This window comes from Eucyclogobius newberryi, unplaced genomic scaffold (genome assembly GCF_026437365.1).
Source record: "Eucyclogobius newberryi isolate DKJ021-1_F unplaced genomic scaffold, fEucNew1.0.hap1 SCAF_19, whole genome shotgun sequence".
NCBI lineage: Eukaryota > Metazoa > Chordata > Actinopteri > Gobiiformes > Gobiidae > Eucyclogobius > Eucyclogobius newberryi.
Window position 1 is genome coordinate 8,396,251 of NW_027315823.1, and position 19,740 is coordinate 8,415,990.

The 19,740-nt window shown below is 41.0% G+C and overlaps 2 protein-coding genes and 1 long non-coding RNA gene across 3 annotated transcripts; all 3 read left to right on the forward strand.

Annotated features, from left to right (window-relative positions):
* On the forward strand, positions 1-8,658 carry nampt2 (nicotinamide phosphoribosyltransferase 2). The gene is made up of 11 exons (XM_072451621.1): positions 1-139; positions 1,619-1,754; positions 1,821-1,924; positions 3,121-3,249; positions 3,852-4,010; positions 4,090-4,220; positions 4,614-4,839; positions 5,891-6,010; positions 6,734-6,874; positions 7,746-7,871; positions 8,068-8,658. Exons 1-11 carry the CDS (start codon positions 92-94, stop codon positions 8,227-8,229), a joined length of 1,482 nt encoding a protein of 493 aa, XP_072307722.1. The 5' UTR covers positions 1-91; the 3' UTR covers positions 8,230-8,658.
* Positions 8,659-12,398: 3,740 nt separating this feature from the next.
* Positions 12,399-17,222, forward strand: LOC140366283 (interferon-induced GTP-binding protein Mx-like). The gene is made up of 9 exons (XM_072452948.1): positions 12,399-12,601; positions 15,263-15,409; positions 15,674-15,786; positions 16,035-16,179; positions 16,263-16,431; positions 16,552-16,630; positions 16,713-16,835; positions 16,898-17,015; positions 17,095-17,222. The coding sequence occupies exons 1-9, from the start codon at positions 12,430-12,432 to the stop codon at positions 17,220-17,222; spliced, it is 1,194 nt and encodes a 397-aa protein (XP_072309049.1). The 5' UTR covers positions 12,399-12,429.
* A 49-nt stretch (positions 17,223-17,271) lies between these two features.
* On the forward strand, positions 17,272-19,271 carry LOC140366141 (uncharacterized). Its single transcript, XR_011927865.1, has 3 exons — positions 17,272-17,363; positions 17,451-17,618; positions 18,642-19,271. It is a non-coding gene; the product is annotated as an uncharacterized lncRNA (long non-coding RNA).
* Positions 19,272-19,740: the final 469 nt, after the last annotated feature.

A 19,740-nucleotide genomic window follows, 5' to 3' on the forward strand; every position in this document is an offset into this window, starting at 1 on the left:
CGCCGCATGATACGAGCTCCTGCGGGAAAGCTACACGGAGGAAGAAGGCACGCGCTCCAGCGGTGTTTGAATTAATTCCACCACAACAACAATGGCAGCGCATGATTTCAATTTCTTGCTCGCGACCGATTCGTACAAGGTTAGGGCTCTTTTTCCGTCCCTCATGTCGGGTTCTTGTGTGTTAAAAGCCCCTCTCTGCGGCGGTGGACCGGGGGGGCCGTGCTAAATGTCACCGGCGTGTTGTTGACGATAGCCACATAAGCTACTACTACTACTACAGCCCACACGCACGAGCAGAGGTCAACGCTGCTGCTGCTGGAGCCATTTTTAAACTCCTTTTCCCCTATAATATGTTGAAATACTTGTCTTTTCATGTGCTGTGGACGTGTGCTGTAACTTAGAATATTTGTTTGCGGTCATTTTGAACCGCAAATGTCCAGGATTCAGAATGTACTATAGTTATATGTGTATTTTAATCAACGACAAACGAGCAGCATTATTGTCAGTTGTACTTAAGTAGAAAAGAAACTAAATTATTGATGTTTCAGATTTGTTTCAGATTTGTTTCAGCCTATGTTTTAGCTTTCGTTTTCGTTTCTGCTGAACTTCAGAGTTGGAAGTATTGCATGACGTAATAATTATATTGGTTTATACTGCGATCTACTTTTGTGTCTGTATCAAATGCCAAATGGTTGTAGTAGTCCTTCAAGCAAAAAAAAGATTACATATATATATATATACTACTATTATCCATCCATCTTCTACCGCTTGTTCCCTTTTGGGGTCGCGGGTGACTGGAGCCTATCCCAGTGACTTCGGGCCTTAGGCGGGGTACATCCTGGACAGTGGCCAACTTGTCGCAGGATACTACTATTATATTATATTATAAAACACAAAATATTACAGGCGTATGTGAACAGATCTGTAATAACATGAACCGATAACATATATAAACACGTAAAAGACACTGCTTCACTGTTGATATTGTTTGTAATGACCAGCAGTCGCACTACTTTGTGATGCAAAGTGAGTATTCTTGTACCAGATTGTCATTAGGGCATTCCTCAGGTCTCCAGCGCGGATCAGCCGTTACCAGAATAATACTTGTACTCGGTTTCCACATACCGGTCGCATTATTGTCCCGATTATCCCACAGCACTCACTTTTTCCCCCCTCCGAGTTGGTCTTTACAACAACATCAGTCATTTTTCGCACACTCTGTCCTGGACAAGGCGCAGATGTACACATATAATTCTAATATTGGTTCAATGACTGGTTTGTTGTTGTTGTTGTAATTGGCTACCTCTGGCTTGGTTCTGTTCCAATTAGGCCCACGCATAATTAGGCCTAAACCCAGTATGTATGTTCCATGTTTTTACTACTCAGCCAGCCATGTAAATAGTTAAATATGTACAAAAACAACTGTCTAAAGCTATAATCTCCAAACGGCCAAGGTCAGCACCTCCCTCCCAAGTGTCGCAACGTTTCTGTTATGTAATAAAGAACTTGTAACACTGATTAGAGACAATTGAGGTTATTCATCCACGAGGTTATTCATGTGTAGATTACTGGTGCTGAGACGATTGCCTAATGCCTTTTTTTCTTTCTTTTGCTTTAGATCACACACTACAAACAGTATCCTCCAAATGTCAGCAAAATCTATTCGTACTTCGAGTGTCGGCGGAAGAAAGGCTCCCAGTTCAATGAAGTGGTCTTTTTTGGTCTGCAGTACTTGCTGAAGAAATATCTCACAGGCACGTTCAAAATTGTGGTCTAAAAATCTGTATATGCTGTACTACAATGTATCTGTTTTATTACAGGGCGAGTAGTGACAGAAGATAAGATTCAGGAGGCCAAGCTCTTTTACCAGATGCATTTCAAGCAGAGTGTGTTTGACGAGGAGGGCTGGAGAAAGATCCTGGAGGTATCACCCGTACTTAGGGATGCATACCTAAACCCACGTTCAGGTTCAAGTCCGGATTCGAATCCAAAGGTTTAGGTTCAGGTCCGGACCTAATGAGTCCGGACCTAAACCATGCCATATTTGCATAATGTTATAACAGCATAACACAAGCAACTTGGCTAAAATAAGTTGAAGACACTTGAACAAGGACGACACAAACACACATTCATGTGTTTTACTTGAGGAACAAGAGCATGTTGAGTATTGTTGACAGGGTCAGTCTGGGTCAAGGGTCAAAGCAGTTGTTTCATCTGATACATTGTTTTGTCTTTAGACACATTTCCACTCTTTAATGTTGCAGATCCATTAGCATCAAAAGTCAGGTAAAAACCTTCAAACAGACAATACACCAGTGTAAATAATTAAGTCACATTGTAAAATAACAGAGTTACAAAAACTAGCATAAAAGTCAACTTGAATCACTTTAAAGCAATCAACTTAGCAGTATCAAAAATAGAATATGAAAATATTTTACACAACAAATAAAAATAATACATCATATTAGCAGCATTAAACACCAGACCATATTTAACAACTGTAGAATACAAATACAAAATACTATTACAGTATAAACTCCAATTAATGAATGCAGCAATTAAGCAATATTACTTTGACTTAGTATTTACTTAATACCAAATACATCACACCACAACATAACACTTAAATTATTTCATTCATAATAACACCCAGATCAGAGACCCAGACAAGAAACCACGCTGACCCCGCCCCTTTTAACAAGCTGCGACGCCCGCAGCACATCAACAATCACAACATCGCACGTGGCGGCCACAGCTTAAAACAGTTCAGATAAAGCCAGCGATCTTACCGGCTTCACTTCAATGCCCGGAAGACGCGTGCGTCGCTAATTAGGGTCCGGGTGCGCCATTGACAGCGGCGCATGGCAGTGTTTACGTCTTTTCCAGCGCAAATTTCGCGATCAATGGAAGGGTAAGGTGGTCTAGATTCTAGAACAAAAAGGATATAGTATTGTAAGCGCTAGAATTAGAGTCCAGAACCGAATCACCGGCGTTTTTTTTTTTTTTTGGACCTGAACCGAAACGTTTTTACAAGTCCAGATCCAGTCCGTCGTACCCGTACTACATGGACTAAAGTCATGTTTTTAAAGTGCGTCGTGAACTTGTGTTTTTGTTTGGCAGAGACACGATGGACGTCTACCGATCCGGATCAAGGCTGTGCCCGAAGGCAAGATCATTCCCATCGGCAATGTGCTGTTCACTGTGGAAAACACTGACCCCAGCTTCTTCTGGCTGACCAACTATATCGAGGTGATCTTTGTTCTCCTGTTGGACATTTGCCAATTGGCTTGTTTCATCAAGGGGTTGTTGGTGGGACATATTTCAAAAAAATGTCTCGACAGAGCGGCAGTTGTGATGTTTTGGTGATTCACATTAAAAAAGAGATATATAAAGAGAGATATGTAGATTGTGTCAATAGCGATGTCTTCTGGGCAGGCTTTTAGATAGGATTTAAAAACAGCCGGCCGACTAGGCGAAAAAACGAGTAGCTTCGGCATTCTCCAGACCACGGCTCGGCAGCCAGTCAGAGCCAAGCACACAAATTTTGTCGACCAATCAGCGCGCAGCATGCAAATTTTCACTTGCAAACAGTAAACTGTAATGGCGGACTATTGTCAAATGCTTCCCGGCCCGATTTAATGATAATATGCCCTTTTTTTCTAAGATTTATTAATAAAATGGCCGTCCCTGCACTCGAAAATGCCCGTCCACATTTTAATATACCCCGTCCAAAATACGGGAAGACTGGTCTCTATCTAAAAGCCTGCTTCTGGGTGGATTGTCTTGACGCTTCTAGTGGATATCTGAAGAAGCCACCTGACCGCCTATTACTTCTGCTCCCTCCGTTTCAGACTATGTTGGTCCAGATGTGGTATCCCATCACCGTTGCCACCATTTCCAGGGAGTTCAAAAAGATCTTGGCCAAGCACCTCAAAGCTACATCCGGTAGTTTGGAAGGCCTGGACGAGAAGCTCCACGACTTTGGCTACAGAGGAGTCTCCTCACAAGAGGTCAGGAACACTATTGACACGTCGTATGCAGTACACGATCTTTACATTACGCTTGCTTTTTTGTTCCTTCTTATTTCAGTCTGCGGCTCTAGGTGGAGCTGCTCACCTGGTAAACTTCCGTAGCACAGACACAGTGGCTGGACTGTTGATGGCACAGCGCTACTATGCCTGTCCCATGGCCGGCTTCTCCATCCCAGCAGCAGAGCACAGGTACTATAGCTGTCCTAGTTAGTTAAACAGTCATGCATTAAGCACATTGTTGGCAGACTTCAAGCAACCCCTATCACAGTTTAGGGAAATGTTCAAATTCTTATTGCATTTTTGCATTTGCTTTGGCTATTTGCTATTGCCCTTTTGCATTTGCCGTTCCTGTAACTTTTCCTGAAGCATTTATGTAGCTGAAGACCTAGCAATGATTATGACATATATGTGGTCTAAACTGTGACAATGAGCATAACCACAACCAACACACACTTTCTGTATGGCTATAAACATAAATACTGTGCAGTATTTATGAGTTTAACTTGGAAACGAGTGAGTGTGGTGGACAGTGCGTATTAAAAAACCTGATTTGCCTATTACTGCTTCTCTTTGTCGTTTTAGTACCATCATATCCTGGGGCAGACATCGGGAAAAGGATGCCTTTGAACAGGTCTTGGACCAGTTCAGCTCAGGTCCTGTGTCGGTGGTGAGTGACAGCTATGACATCTTCAACGCCTGTAAGCACATCTGGGGGGACAAGCTGAAGGAGCGTGTGATGGAGCGCAGCCAGGACTCATGTCTGGTCATTCGGCCAGACTCTGGAGACCCTGCGGAGACCCTCATCGAGGTACTTCACTCAACATTTGTGTGATAATGAACTCTCTGAACGTTAGAATATTTAGTCAAATGATGTATTCTGCGCTCTCAGCTGAACTAGAATCACAACTGAATCTGTGTTGCCGATGTCTTCACCTGCACATAGAAGACACCTACAAGCTTTCCCCACTCTCAGTTTGTGGCAGTTTAGGCCTTAGTTATTTTATTTCTTGGTTTACGGATCCGCCGCACTTAGATTATTGATTTCTACAATATAAATTAAAAAAAAATATTATATTTTTTTTATATAAAGTACTGCCGACAACGCAAAATAGCATTAAATTAAATGTAAAAGCGGTATTAAGTCAAAAGACAAGAGCGCGTGAAGCAATTTCTCGCCAAACTCCTGCGGAAGTCTGAGACTGAGCCGCTCCGAACTGCTCTGTCCCTGCGCACGGTCCCGGGGTCCCGGCCCCGTCTCTTTGTCTGCTGCGCGCCTTTAAATCGCAAATACACGTTTTAAACCCGTTTACCACATTTTCTTCAGTGCGTTTTGCCATGACTGGGTGGGTGGGAGAGGGTGCACACTTAAGCGTCAGTTCTGTCTGTCTAAAACACGCTAAATCCTTTTGAAATTGAAATTATATTTATATTTCGTCCGCCTGTGCAATATATTTAATTAAAAAATCCGTAAACCAAGCAATAAAATAACTGCGGCCTTAGGTAGTGACCAATCAGATCAGAGAGCGAAGACGCAGAGGTTTAAACCAACTGCATTTAATCGTGGCAACACAAATGAGCGACTCGGTGTGACTCATTCTGCTTTCTGATTGGATAAATACATTATGACATGCGCAGTGTTTTATAAATTAAGGCTAAAGCTGTCAATCATCAGCAAAAACATGTTTAGCTGGTATCTGGGGACACAAATGGGTATATATTTAAAGTCAAAATTGTACATACTGTTCCTTTTAAAAGCAGTTTTGACTACAACACAGAACCAGTGAAAATGGTTTTAAAATGAATAAACCATGGTGATTCTCATTTTAAGATGGCTTATCACATAACAATCTTGTGCTCAGGTCATAAAGATTCTGGAGGATTGTTTCGGCTGCTCGAGGAACTCTATGGGCTACAAAGTGCTGCCCTCGTATCTGCGCATCATCCAAGGAGACGGGATAGACCTTTGCTCCATCAACGAGGTAAGAACATCACCACTTATCCACACCACCACTACTTATGTCGGAACTGATTCACTTAAATCATATCAAACTGCCAATTAATTCATTTCATGTCTATATATTGTCATTGAAGCTTTCTCGTTATCTTGCGCAGCCAATTATCGGTACTAATTATCTTTGTTGCTAATTATGTCGGCCTGACCAAAATGGATACAGCCCTGATTGTTTATTTGATGTGAATACCTTTAAGTCAAGAGTTCATCTGTGTAATTTGCACCATTGTGTAGTGACATAAGCAGCAGTCTACTGTGTATTGTAGGTTGTTTTTGTTTGTTTTTCAATCTGCAAGCAAATTAGCTTTTTTGTTTTGAATGAAAATAATGTGTAAGTGTTGATATGGTCTTCAAACGTTTCATAATCCCATTTCCCCCGTGACATTTTGACCATCAGTATACACAATATCTAACAATGTATTTATTTTTTTATTACATTGAAGCATATGCATTACGTTGATGGCTAGCCTGTGAGATCCAAATAATTAAAATTCTTATAAAATATAGACAAAATGCTCATTTTCTTACTTCATGACACTCCGGGTCTAATAAGATGCTATTACCTTTTTATGTTTATGTTGTTTTTACTTTGTAGCACTTTGAGATCTGGGGCCAAATGTAAAGTGCAACGTAGATCAAATGCATTGTTATTAATATTAGTTGTAGAAATGACTTTGGATTGTTTGTGCAGATTCTTCAGAAGTTAAGTGAAGACGGCTGGAGCGCTGAGAACGTTCTCTTTGGATGTGGAAGTGCTTTGCTTCAGAAGCTCAACAGAGACACGCTGAGCTGTGCCTTCAAGTGCAGTTATGTGGAGACAAACGGCAAAGGCGTAAGTAGCTTCTCTTCATCTGCTTTGTCACACGCTCTGACAGACTTTGGACTGAATGGGACTTCTATTTTAATTAGAATATGCCATGATTTTTCTTTTCTTTTTTCTGTTGATTGTTTGATGTCTACTTGTATTCTTATAGTGCTTTTTGCTCTCTGGTTGTGTTGTGTTCTGTGTTTATTCTTAAAAAAAAATAGAAACAATTAAATCCAAACAAAAGACAGCAAAAAAATCCTTTTCCCCAAAAAAGAAATAACAATATAGGATGGACAAAAGCAATGTGCTACTAGATTCAAAGGTAATGTGGAACTGGGAGCTTGCACTGAAGATCGGCTTCCATCATCCAACACATTTCTGACTAGCTTGATGAATTCTGATTAACAATCCACATAATGCAAGTAAACATATCCTAGCATAGGATGGTTTCGATCCATCGACCTCTGGGTTATGGGCCCAGCACGCTTCCGCTGCGCCACTCTGCTGAATGGCTATGAGGATGGGACTCGAACCCACAATCCCTGGCTCAAGAGGCCAGTGCATTATGCCTATGGGGCTATTTAAGTCTAATAGACTCAAATTGCTTCTAAATATGAAATCTAAATTGAATGGAATGTGGAAGTGGAATCTTGCAACGAAACACTGTGCTCCAACACTGAGCTACATAACCATAAAAATAATAAAATAGAAAAAATTAAATCTAAACAAAATAAAAAAGCAAACATAAATAATACTACATATATTCTGTCACTAGATGGTTAAGCACCACGTCGCAAGATTAAAATGGCAGATTGCATTCATATTCAGAATGCTGCGCACATGAAATGCTTGTGCTAAATTCTGTTAGTTTTTATGTGCATTTGCTTTGTTGCAGATGGATGTGTACAAACAGCCAGTGACCGATCCCTCCAAAGGGTCCAAGCGCGGCCGACTGTCTCTGAGGAGAAACTCTGGTGGCTTCATTGAGACGGTGGAGAGAGGCGCGGGAAAGCCAGAGGAGGTGTGTTCAATATCATTTAATACAATGGGATTCATTCACTGAACTGCAAGCATCTGCCTGACCACAAAAGCCTTTGATAAATGTACCTCCTCATCCAAGACCCGTGTGAAGTTATAAATCTCTACCACGCATGCAGTACATCAGTTATGCTCACAAAGTCACTGTTATTGATGTATGTTGATTCTTATCTGTGCAGGATCTGCTTGTGACCGTGTTTGAAAATGGCACCCTCCTTCGTGAATATTCTCTGGACGAGATTAGGAAAAATGCTCGACTTCGGGATCTTGACCTCAGCCCCGCCATGTATAACAATGAGAAAGAACTGCTGGGGAAACATATCCTCAACGGACTGCACTGAGGTTGTGGGTTTGACTATGCAGCAAGGACTCGGGACAACTCGGTTTTTTCCACATGGGAGTCATTTCAAGTGGATTTTGCTTCGTGGAAGGATATCAATGTTTGGGGTCGCAGTAATGTGAGCATTCCTACCCATTTGGCTGCTGATGGTGACCAAACAAAAATATATCACACCTTGCCGTGTTGTTTCTTCTCATTCATAAAATAATTCACGATTTTAATACCTTACTGTTTGTCTTGCCATTTTATATGATAACATGCCAATTTCATTTATGAATAAGCTATGTCTCTCACGGCTAAGGCTGTTTTTAACATGTAAACTCTACGATTTTATTTCATTTTTTGGTTTATTTGAAAAAATGCAGAATTATTATTGTAAACACTGTGATTTTTGTTACTTTACTGCCGCATAAACAACAAATTATAGTTTTTGTTTGATATTCTTTAACCACATGTTTTAATGAGCTGCTATTTGGAAATTGCATGAACTCGAGCTCCTGTTTCTTCCTTTTTACATAAAGCAAGAATGAGGGTCTTTGTCGCCATCTGCTGGACAAAAGTGAATACTTCCGTGTTTCTGAAGATTAAAGAAAGTAGATGTGCGCTCTTTAAGTCACAAATGTGGCCTGTAGCTGTTTTCAATTCTTGGGGGAATCTCTGGAGTAGGCTTGTCTTCTGTTTTACTATTCCAATTGATGGGCTCATCTGTATAATATGCCATCTAGTATTCCCCCCTTTTTCTGAGTAAATTATCAAAAATTTAAAGAAATCAAAACACACACAAATACCGACTCAGGAATGGGGCCACCATCAGTCACCTCTACATAGATGACGTCAAGCGGTATGCTAAGAGCGAGCGGGACATTGACCATGGATGTATTTTATCCAGGATTTTCTGAAGGGAGGTGCGCAAGATTCTAGGTCAACTATCGGAGGTGCGTGTAAGTAAGAATACAGAATACAAATTAATTAGGTTTCATGGCTGTGCCTTATATTTAAAGGCGTTATGGACGATTTTTCGGCGATTTGAGACCTCAGGCGGAAGAGCGCATGCGCACTCCCCTGTGCGGACTGATACAACACACACGTGCGTTTGTTTATTAGCGCGACGTCTTCATTATGTCCCGTACACTGAGGGAACTATATTATGATAGATCCATGCGCTTAGACACGAGGAAACGTGCTGCTCTCATGGGACGAGCCACACGCGGCTGCAGGTGAGCGGTAGGTGCGTTTTATGATTGATACGTGGCAGGACTAATCGGCAGTCCACGCCACGAGGAAATGAGACTCAGATTTGGGCCAAAAAAATCGTCCATTCAACCTTTAACAGAGCATTTGACAAACAACATAAAACCCAGTATTTACATTTAGTCCAGCGCAAAATACGCATACAATAGAAATAACAGTGCAAATATCAGTGAATAGTGAGTGAAATGTCCATAAGAAGCAACTGAGAGTTCATGTGACGTCTGAAAACAGCGCTTTAACCAGTTTGAGAATTTGCAAGTTCAGTGGTGGTGATTTTGTGTGGGATCGGACTTAGACTTAGCTGCACACAGACCCACGTTGAACAGAACAGCAGAGGTGGTAGCTGTTAGTTACATTTACTTTTTCAAGAAATTGTACATCTTGGTGTTCTGATTTAAAACAAACAGTGACCAAACCAATATGAAAAACACTTGTTCCCTCTCAGGGTTCGAACTCACGAGCCAAAGAACTTATGTCTTATGCTCTAACACCTGAACCAGGCATACCCCAAAGAATATGACAATTCTTGGATCCTCTATTAACAGTCTCTGAGTTTATGAGTGATAAACTATTTGACCATTTTTGAGGAGAGTGATCCTCTGCTCTGCACAAATGACATGTTTCACGTTTAAAACATTTAAATATGAAAATAACGAGATGAATAAAGTGAAACCACTGCAGGACTAGAACCCGGGTGCTCTGTGTACTAACTTAGGGCTCTACCTGTCCAGCTAAACTTTATACTCTTCTCTGAAATCGGCCGCGGCAAGCAGCTGATTGGCTGAAGTAACGCAGTGTGCGCGTAGTAACGTGCCGTAAACGTAAACCACGTGACTGGATGTTGCATTCATGGATTTGTAGTTTTTTACTGTTCAATTAATATTATGTGGGTTACACGCAGAAAACCCTCAAGCCCCCAGGCCTCTGGTAGACGACCCGAGCTTGAAGGGAGATGAATAGAGACCACCCGCGGAGGGTGAGAAAGATTTTTTTTGTATAAACATATGGACACACATATAAAAAATTCACAACAACAAAACAAAAACAGTAATGTCAAATAGCCCCCCCTATATTTTGCATCACTAGCTCCCACTGCTCAGTACGGATCTCATCCACCCCCAGAGCCCTGCCACAGAGGAGTTTGCCAACAACCTCAGTGACTTCAGGGTGATGGACGAGTCAGGCTTCGAGTCCCCAGTCTCTGCTTCCTCTTTGGAAGACGTGACAGCAGGATTGAGGAGGTCCTCAAAGTATTCCTTCCACTGTCCCATGACATCCCCAGTCGAGGTCAACAAGTCTCCACCCGCACCGTAAACGGTGTAGGTGAAGCATTTCTTCCCCCTCCTGAGGCGCCTGACAGTTTGCCAGAATTTCTTTGAGGCCGACCGTTAGTCCTCCTCCGGGGCCTCCCCAAACCCCTCCCAGCCCCGGGTTTTTGCCTCTGCAACAACACCACCAGGTGGTGATCGGTTGTCAGCTCTGCACCTCTCTTCACCAGAGCATCCAAGACACCGGCCTGAAGGTCAGATGACACGACAACAAAGACGATCATTGACCTCCAGCCCAGGGTATCGTGGTGCGCATGCGCTGATGGACACCCTTGTGCTTACATGTGGTGTTTATTATGGACAGCACAGAAGTCCAATAACGGGACACCATTCACATCTGGGAGGCCGCTCTTCCTCCCCTCTCCAGGTGTTAGTGTCGTTGCCCACCAGGGCGTTGAAGTCCCACAGACAACAGAGTCCACAGTCAGTGCACTGTACATATAAAAAGTAGCTCCGTTCACGATCCGAAACGTGACCTGCTGCTCTGCTCTTCAATTTAAACACACTCCACATGCGCAAAGGCGAGAGACAGAGAGACGCGGCCACTTTTTCCACTCCCTGTGCGCTCTGGCCGGCCCTCTCCTGGATCCTGGATCCCCTCTGTAACTAACGATGTAGTTACCAGTCATCCAGTGCATTTGGCTCACCATTTCATATGATTCATAGTTTGTGTAGCCGAAAAATTGCAATACATCAATAATTCATCTGATTCATGGAAATCAGAATCAGAAAGGTGTTTATTGCCATTTATCCATGAACAAAATTCACAGATATAGGAACTTGTCCTGGTGGTATGGTGCAACACAAACGACAAACATTGAACACTTTATATAGAAATGTCCTCTTGCTTCTGTGCAAAAAGCTTTTCTATGAAAAATCTTCAGGTTATAAAATGCAGTTATCATACCTTATTTATTTAACGTTTACTTCTGTGAAAATGTTTTTGTGTTCATCATATTCACTGTTCATAATGGTTTATCCATGTGGGACAATAAAGGAATATCTTATCTTATCTTATCTGAGGAAAGGTTCTCAAGTCTAGTCTTGATGTTGGTTTAATCACAGCGCCCTCTTGTGGCAACTTCAATAATGCACAGAACTCCACCTGCGCACGTAACAATCGTGTTAAAGGTTGAATGGACGATTTTTTGGGCACAAATCTGAGTCTTATTTCCTCGTGGCGTGGACTGCCGATTAGTCCTGCCACGTATCAATCATAAAACGCACCTACCGCTCACCTGCAGCCGCGTGCGGCTCCTCCCACATTTCCGCGTGCCTAAGCGCATGGATCTATCATAATATAGTTCCCTCAGTGTACGGGGCAAAATGAAGACGGAGAGAGACTGTTCGAGCTGACTCAGAAGTGGACTGAAATCTATGGGAGACGAGAGATGTGATGCGATCCGTTGCGCTAATAAACAAACGCACGTGTGTGTTGTATCAGTCCGCACGGGAGAGTGCGCATGCGCCCTTTCGCCTGAGTTCTCAAATCTCCCATTGCGCCTTTAACTTTCAGTTTCTATTCAGCTTGATGAAACTGGCTGATGAAACAGCTCTAGGTAGAGTCCACCCGATGATTGTGGGTCGAAAAGCCAGCGAATCTTGTCTGACAAATAATCATCATGGAGCATTCCCGTACTGACAAAATGCGAACCTGCATTGACCTCATAGACTCGCTCCGCTCTCTGGGAGTGGAGCAGGACCTGGCGCTGCCCGCGATCGCCGTCATCGGAGACCAAAGCTCGGGGAAGAGCTCTGTGCTGGAGGCGCTCTCCGGAGTGGCGCTGCCCAGAGGTATATGTCTGCTCAGGCCATTGAAACCCTTTGTGTGGCTGTAATATTATACTTCATGCAGTATTATACTTCCTACAATACTGTATTGGGGTTTTCACACTGTAGGAACTTTTTTCAGTTCCTGGTACTTCGTGTCCCCATTTGTGGGAGGAGAATTAGGGCTACATCATGTACTGTACTACAACCATAGATCCATGACTACAACAAATGTTTTGATTCTTGATTTACTTAAGTAGTAGATCAAATTCTGAGAAGCTGTGAATAATTGTGTTTTATTGTTAATTTCATTATTTTCTTTGTTTGAGCATCACATGTGTATGTGCAGTTTTCAAGACGATTTGGATGAAGGGGAAAATACATTTCCCATTTCTACTTTAAATTAAATATTGAAAAGGTTCCACACTATACAGACACTTTAAAGTCAGTTGCTTGATGATTCACGAGGCAGTAAGTCACACATGAGTCTCATTTGCGTGCCCAGTTCTTATGACTAAACCCAGTTGGTTAAACCCAACCAGGGGTGGAAGAAGTACTACATTTTGTTACTTAGGTAAAAGTACAGATGCAGGAAAAAGTACTCAAGTAAAAATAAAAGACGATATAATAAACTTAAGTAAAAGTATTTTGCTTTGATTTTTGTCAACTATTCAAGAGTGAAAACCAAAGGATTTTAGTGCATTTAGATTAGGCTGGAACATGATTCTAGGTGGTCCCGTGTATGTGCTAAACAAGAAAAAGACCTCTCAAACCAGACAGAAAGTTCAGTCCTTCTTAGGTTTTATTGGACTGGACGGTGCATCAAACGTTTGAGAGCTAGACTCAAACGCATGACGCTGTGGGTAAGATATCTGCTCTCAAATGGAGTGAAGTAAAAGTAAAAAGTATCCACAGTAAAATATATATACCAAAACATTATACAGTACTTTTACTTTTGTACTTAGTTATTTTCCACCACTGAATCCACCCTCTCTGATCTGAATCATCAGTACCTAAACCCCAGCTCCTGCAGCCAATGAGTCTGTGCTGGTGCAGCTGCTGCAGCCAATAATGAGTCTGTGCTGGTGCAGCTGCTGCAGCCAATAATGAGTCTGTGCTGGTGCAGCTCCTGCAGCCAATAATGAGTCTGTGCTGGTGCAGCTTCTGCAGCCAATAATGAGTCTGTGCTGGTGCAGCTCCTGTAGCCAATAATGAGTCTGTGCTGGTGCAGCTGCTGCAGCCAATAATGAGTCTGTGCTGGTGCAGCTGCTGCAGCCAATAATGAGTCTGTGCTGGTGCAGCTTCTGCAGCCAATAATGAGTCTGTGCTGGTGCAGCTGCTGCAGCCAATAATGAGTCTGTGCCGGTGCAGCTTCTGCAGCCAATAATGAGTCTGTGCTGGTGCAGCTCCTGCAGCCAATAATGAGTCTGTGCTGGTGCAGCTTCTGCAGCCAATAATGAGTCTGTGCTGGTGCAGCTTCTGCAGCCAATAATGAGTCTGTGCTGGTGCAGCTCCTGCAGCCAATAATGAGTCTGTGCTGGTGCAGCTCCTGCAGCCAATAATGAGTCTGTGCTGGTGCAGCTTCTGCAGCCAATAATGAGTCTGTGCTGGTGCAGCTTCTGCAGCCAATAATGAGTCTGTGCTGGTGCAGCTCCTGCAGCCAATAATGAGTCTGTGCTGGTGCAGCTCCTGCAGCCAATAATGAGTCTGTGCTGGTGCAGCTGCTGCAGCCAATAATGAGTCTGTGCTGGTGCAGCTCCTGCAGCCAATAATGAGTCTGTGCTGGTGCAGCTGCTGCAGCCAATAATGAGTCTGTGCTGGTGCAGCTCCTGCAGCCAATAATGAGTCTGTGCTGGTGCAGCTCCTGCAGCCAATAATGAGTCTGTGCTGGTGCAGCTCCTGCAGCCAATAATGAGTCTGTGCCGGTGCAGCTTCTGCAGCCAATAATGAGTCTGTGCCGGTGCAGCTCCTGCAGCCAATAATGAGTCTGTGCTGGTGCAGCTCCTGCAGCCAATAATGAGTCTGTGCCGGTGCAGCTTCTGCAGCCAATAATGAGTCTGTGCTGGTGCAGCTCCTGCAGCCAATAATGAGTCTGTGCTGGTGCAGCTTCTGCAGCCAATAATGAGTCTGTGCTGGTGCAGCTTCTGCAGCCAATAATGAGTCTGTGCTGGTGCAGCTCCTGCCGCTCAGCGAGAGAATTTTAGTTATTAAAACAAAACTTTGTTGCTTTTTATCAGCCTAATTGTGACAATGAAAAGTATGAATTATACATTTCTGAAACTGTCTTTGCCAAATACAAATCAAAATATCAAATGCAGCATTTACAGAATGCACAATTATTTAATTTGTTGTTTCATGTTTCATTTCACGTCCATGCAGCGTAACTTACCAGTGTCAACAGGCCTCGATTTCCCCTCTGCTCAGAAGAATTATGACACTTGTGTTATTTAAGCCTGAATAAAGTGTTTCAGGTCATGTGATCCACACAAACCCCTGTGTGGATCAGTCAATGAGTTGGATCTGCAGAGGATGGAGGGAAAATACTTTCATATTTTGTCAGTTTAGCTCTCCTAGTTCTACATTATTCAATAAATAACAATTAAAACAATTTTGAGCTATAGGATTTTAAATATATATTTATAATTTAGGTATGTACTGACTTTAACATACTGATTGATGTTGCAGGGATGAAATATAATCTACAGCTAAAAATGAACAAAACAAAAGGAAATGAATGGAAAGGCATAATCAAATACAAAGCTATGTATTCATCATTATTCACGGAGAAAATAATTCGTCACCCTAAGGATGTGGCAGAGACAATAAACAAGGGTAGGTGTCATGATATAATAATGTAGCATTCATAAATGTATTTTATATTCTGTATGTATGTTATGAATTCTTATTTTAAAAAAACAATATGTTTTAACATTACACCTTTAAGCGGTCAGTAACTGTCCGGTGTAGGATAAATATATGGAATATATAGCATACAGTATGTTTTGATTATAATAAGAATAATTTTAATAACTGACATAGCTCTTTAACTTACTTATGTATGTATAATGCTTATGTCTTTAATATTCATTCATTTAGGAAAGGTTTGGGACTACTCTGACTGCATTCTGGAAATCCTCTCTCCTGATGTTCCAGACCTGACACTCATTGCTCTACCCAGCATCCCCTCTGAGGGGAAAAATGTAGATCAGGTATTTGGTACGGCTTATGGTATATGTTTTATATGATGGGATGACAACCATTCTATCTTATATATATATATATATATATATATATATATATATATATATATATATATATATATATATATATATATATATATATATATATATATATATATTTAATTATAGAAATAAGTATTTATTTATTTTTCTATTCAATAAGTGCTGCTACATTTACTGTAGTAATAGTACTTCTGTTGTAACTCACTCTACTTTACTTTAAGATGAAAAACCACATAAATGAGATCATCAGAAACCCTGAGTGCATGATTCTGGTGGTGGTCCCTTGTAATGTGGACATAGCCACGTCAGAGGCTTTGAAGATGGCTCAGGAGGTGGATCCTGATAAACAGAGGACTCTGGGTAAAAAGATAATAATCAAGAAAAGTATGTAATATTTTCTATGAAAATGTATAATAATTGTTTGTCTTGTTTTTTCATCTTAGGTCTCCTGACCAAACCTGATCTCGTTGAAAAAGTTAAGGAAAAGGACATTGTTGACATGGTCAAAGGTCATGGATTCATGATCGTAAGATGCTTTGACCAAACAAAAACCCTTGTTATGGATCCCATTGAACAAGAACGCAACTTTTTTAAAGATCATGCTCATTTCAAGTAAGTCCTTCATTAACAATACCCTCCATAATTGTGGTATTATTGTAACCCTCCATGTATTACAAACAGATTTGTAATTGTACTGTGCATTTTATAAATAATATATTATTTGTGATGCAGCTCTTTTTATGACGATGGATTTGCTACGTTTCCAAAACTGTGTGAAAGACTCAGCAAAGAGCTGGTGCAACACATTGAAGTAGGACATTTACTTCCTTCACCTCAGTCATGCATTTATCTATTTGTTTTAATTCCTGCAATTTATATCATTCATGATTTAGAAATACATTCCTCAACTGAAAGTATATGTAAAAAAAGAGCTTGTGCAGGTTAATGCAGCACTAAAGAGACTTGGAAACACACCTCCCTCTGATAAAGCTGGCATACGGACTTTCCTCACTGATGTAAGTCTTAACGATGAATGAACTCACGCAAATAAATGACTCACTGTTGTGTTCTTTGTTAGAAACTCAGCACATTCACTCAAGATGTTATGAGACTCACAGCAGGAGACCTCCTGGACCTCACAGACCAGCAAGTGTTTAGTGTATGGAGACAAGTTGTCAAGGACACTGATAAATTATGTAACTAGCCAAGTCAGAAATGTTTCCTTATTGTTATTGTTGTAAAGTATTTTACTTTGATTAATTGTTGATTGAACAGTTCAGTCTAAACTGGAGCTGCAGGAACAGTCAGAATTGAGTCATTTTGAGCAGGTGATTAAAGACCAAATCCAACTTCTGGAGGAGCCTGCTGCTTTCACACTCAACAACTTTGCAGGCAAGTTCTGACAAATTGATATTATTTAATGATGTCTTATGCTTTGAATCTAATTTAAATATAATGTGTCCAAAGACATTTTTAAAAAAGAGCTGCTGAATCTGATGGAGAGCCATTTTTTTGGATTCCCAAAGTTCATCTCTAAAGCTGAGGTGTGAACTTGCTTCACGTTTACAGCCATGTTAGATATAGTCTTATATTAATATAGTCTTGTATAAATATTCTTTGATTCTTGTCAGAATGCAATTTCTGATGTGATTTCAACAAAACAAAAGGAAGCAGAGTCTCTGCTGCGGATTCATTTTAAGATGGAGCAGTTTGAAGTTCAGACAGAGGCAAGCATTTGGAGCAAGAAAAGGAGAGAGAAGAAAAGGGCCTCACCAACACACGTCTACTCTTATTATCAGGTAAGTGGCATCTACATATGAATAATATAATATAAGGTTATGGAAAGCCTTCAAGTCTTATTTATTTACCTGTCAGTGAGCTTGACACTAATGACACTGTGAAATTAAACCCTGCAAAGCTTCAACCTTACACAGGCAAAACAAGTGGAATTAATATTAAATTTTTCGATAGAACTTTAGTGCACATGGGTGGATAGCACACATACCCGCCGTGTAGGGCCTTGTGAGTTCAAACCTGGCTCTCGATAATTTGCTGTATGTCATATTCAGTCTTCTCCCCATTTCACGTTGCTCTCTCCTGTCAAATAAAAAATCCTGCCATCATTTAAAAAAAAAAAAAAAATTAAAAAGGAAAATAAATAGAAGGATTTTTTGCAGATTTGAGAACTCAAGCGGAAGTGTGCATGTGCACTCCCCCCGTGCGGATGCACTCAACAGCCTCGCTGCCACACGTGCGTTTGTTTATTAGCGCGATAGAGCGCATCGCATCTCCGTAGATTTCCGTCTCTTCTGAGCCAGCTTGAACTGTCTTTCTCTGTCTTCATTTTGTCCTGTACACTGAGGGAACTATATTATAATAGATCCATGCGCTTAGACACACACCGGCATATCAACCACGCATGCGCAGCCAGGGAAACGTGCTGCTCTACTGGGGACGAGCCAACGAGGCTGCAGCTGTGCAGCCTCCTATGATTGACATGTGAATGAACTACTCGGCTGTCCACGCCACGAAGAAATGAGACAAAGATTTGATGCCAAAAAATCCTCCATAATTCCTTTAAAGCGGATTATACACTGTAGATCTCAATCAGTTAAATCAATGAATAATGTTAGTAAAAAAGGTTGCCACACAGTTTGATCCAATGTACAACAACACACGTAGTTTACACATGTTGTTGTCTCTTGTTGCTCCTGATAATATTCATTTAATTAAAGCCTTATGTGTTGCTTTAATTGTTTAACCAGTGCATTATACATATGTACATAATGGACTATTTTTTCTTCTTCGTATGTATTTCCAAGACTGTCTCTCAGCGATTGGCCTGCCACATCCCAATGATGATTCGCTTCTGCATGTTTAAAAACGCATCCACTGAACTCCAGGAAAAGATGTTGGGTATTCTGAATGACACTCAATCTTCAGTTCTTCAATATGATGCGAATTTAACAAAACTAAGAAACGAAACTCAGAGGAGCTTCATTCCTCTGACAAAAGCACAGATGATGTTGTTGGAATTGTAATGCATCTGATTGAATCACTAAGATGAAAGTTCCACAGAGCAGCATGATTACATTTAGCATAGAGATTTTCTTTTACATTGTTGAAGATATTTTAGATTTAAATATGTTTATGTCCCTGCTGGCACTCTGGTGTTCCTAACTGATAAATAAAGGGATTTTGCTTTGATTAATTGATTGCTGTATTAAAACTGTGCCGGGCTGGTTATTGCATAAATAATGTACTGTAACAACTGTCGCCAAAGTTGCAAAAATCACAGCCTTTTTTATTTTAAATATGTTTTTAAAATTGTTTTCTTCCTAAAATACTGTTTGTGTTTATGATTAAATATTGTAAACCTTTTAGCGGTAACTATTAAATCTCGTTTCTCTTTGTCTTTATTGAATTAAGCTCACTTTAATTGTTGCAGTTTTGATGGTGAACAAAAGAATACAAATGTGAGGAGTAAACAAAAAGGTGTATTATTTTTATCATTTCTACAGAACTATTTAGGGACATTTGCTCATTCTCATTCGTCCTTTTGCCCTCAACTCAAGTCTGAAGTCATTTGGTCCCAAGTCCCCGTTTCAACATGGTACAAATGCCATTAAAATGTAGCTTTGACATATATTCGTAGTCGATCTATTTGAAAAGAAAGTGCTCTGGGCTTTGTAACTAAGACCAAAACACCAGATTCCCCCATTACAGATCAAATGCCAATGAAGTGAAGTTTCTATTTGGTGACTCTGGATGAGGCATCTTCAGCCTGTAGCTGTCCTTCTCTGTACAGTGTCATTCTCCTGCTCCATGAAAATCATTATTAGTGAGTGATAAGTCTTGCTAATATGTGGATCACAAGCTGTATCACTGTTGAAATTCGAGCTCAAACTCCTGTCATCAACG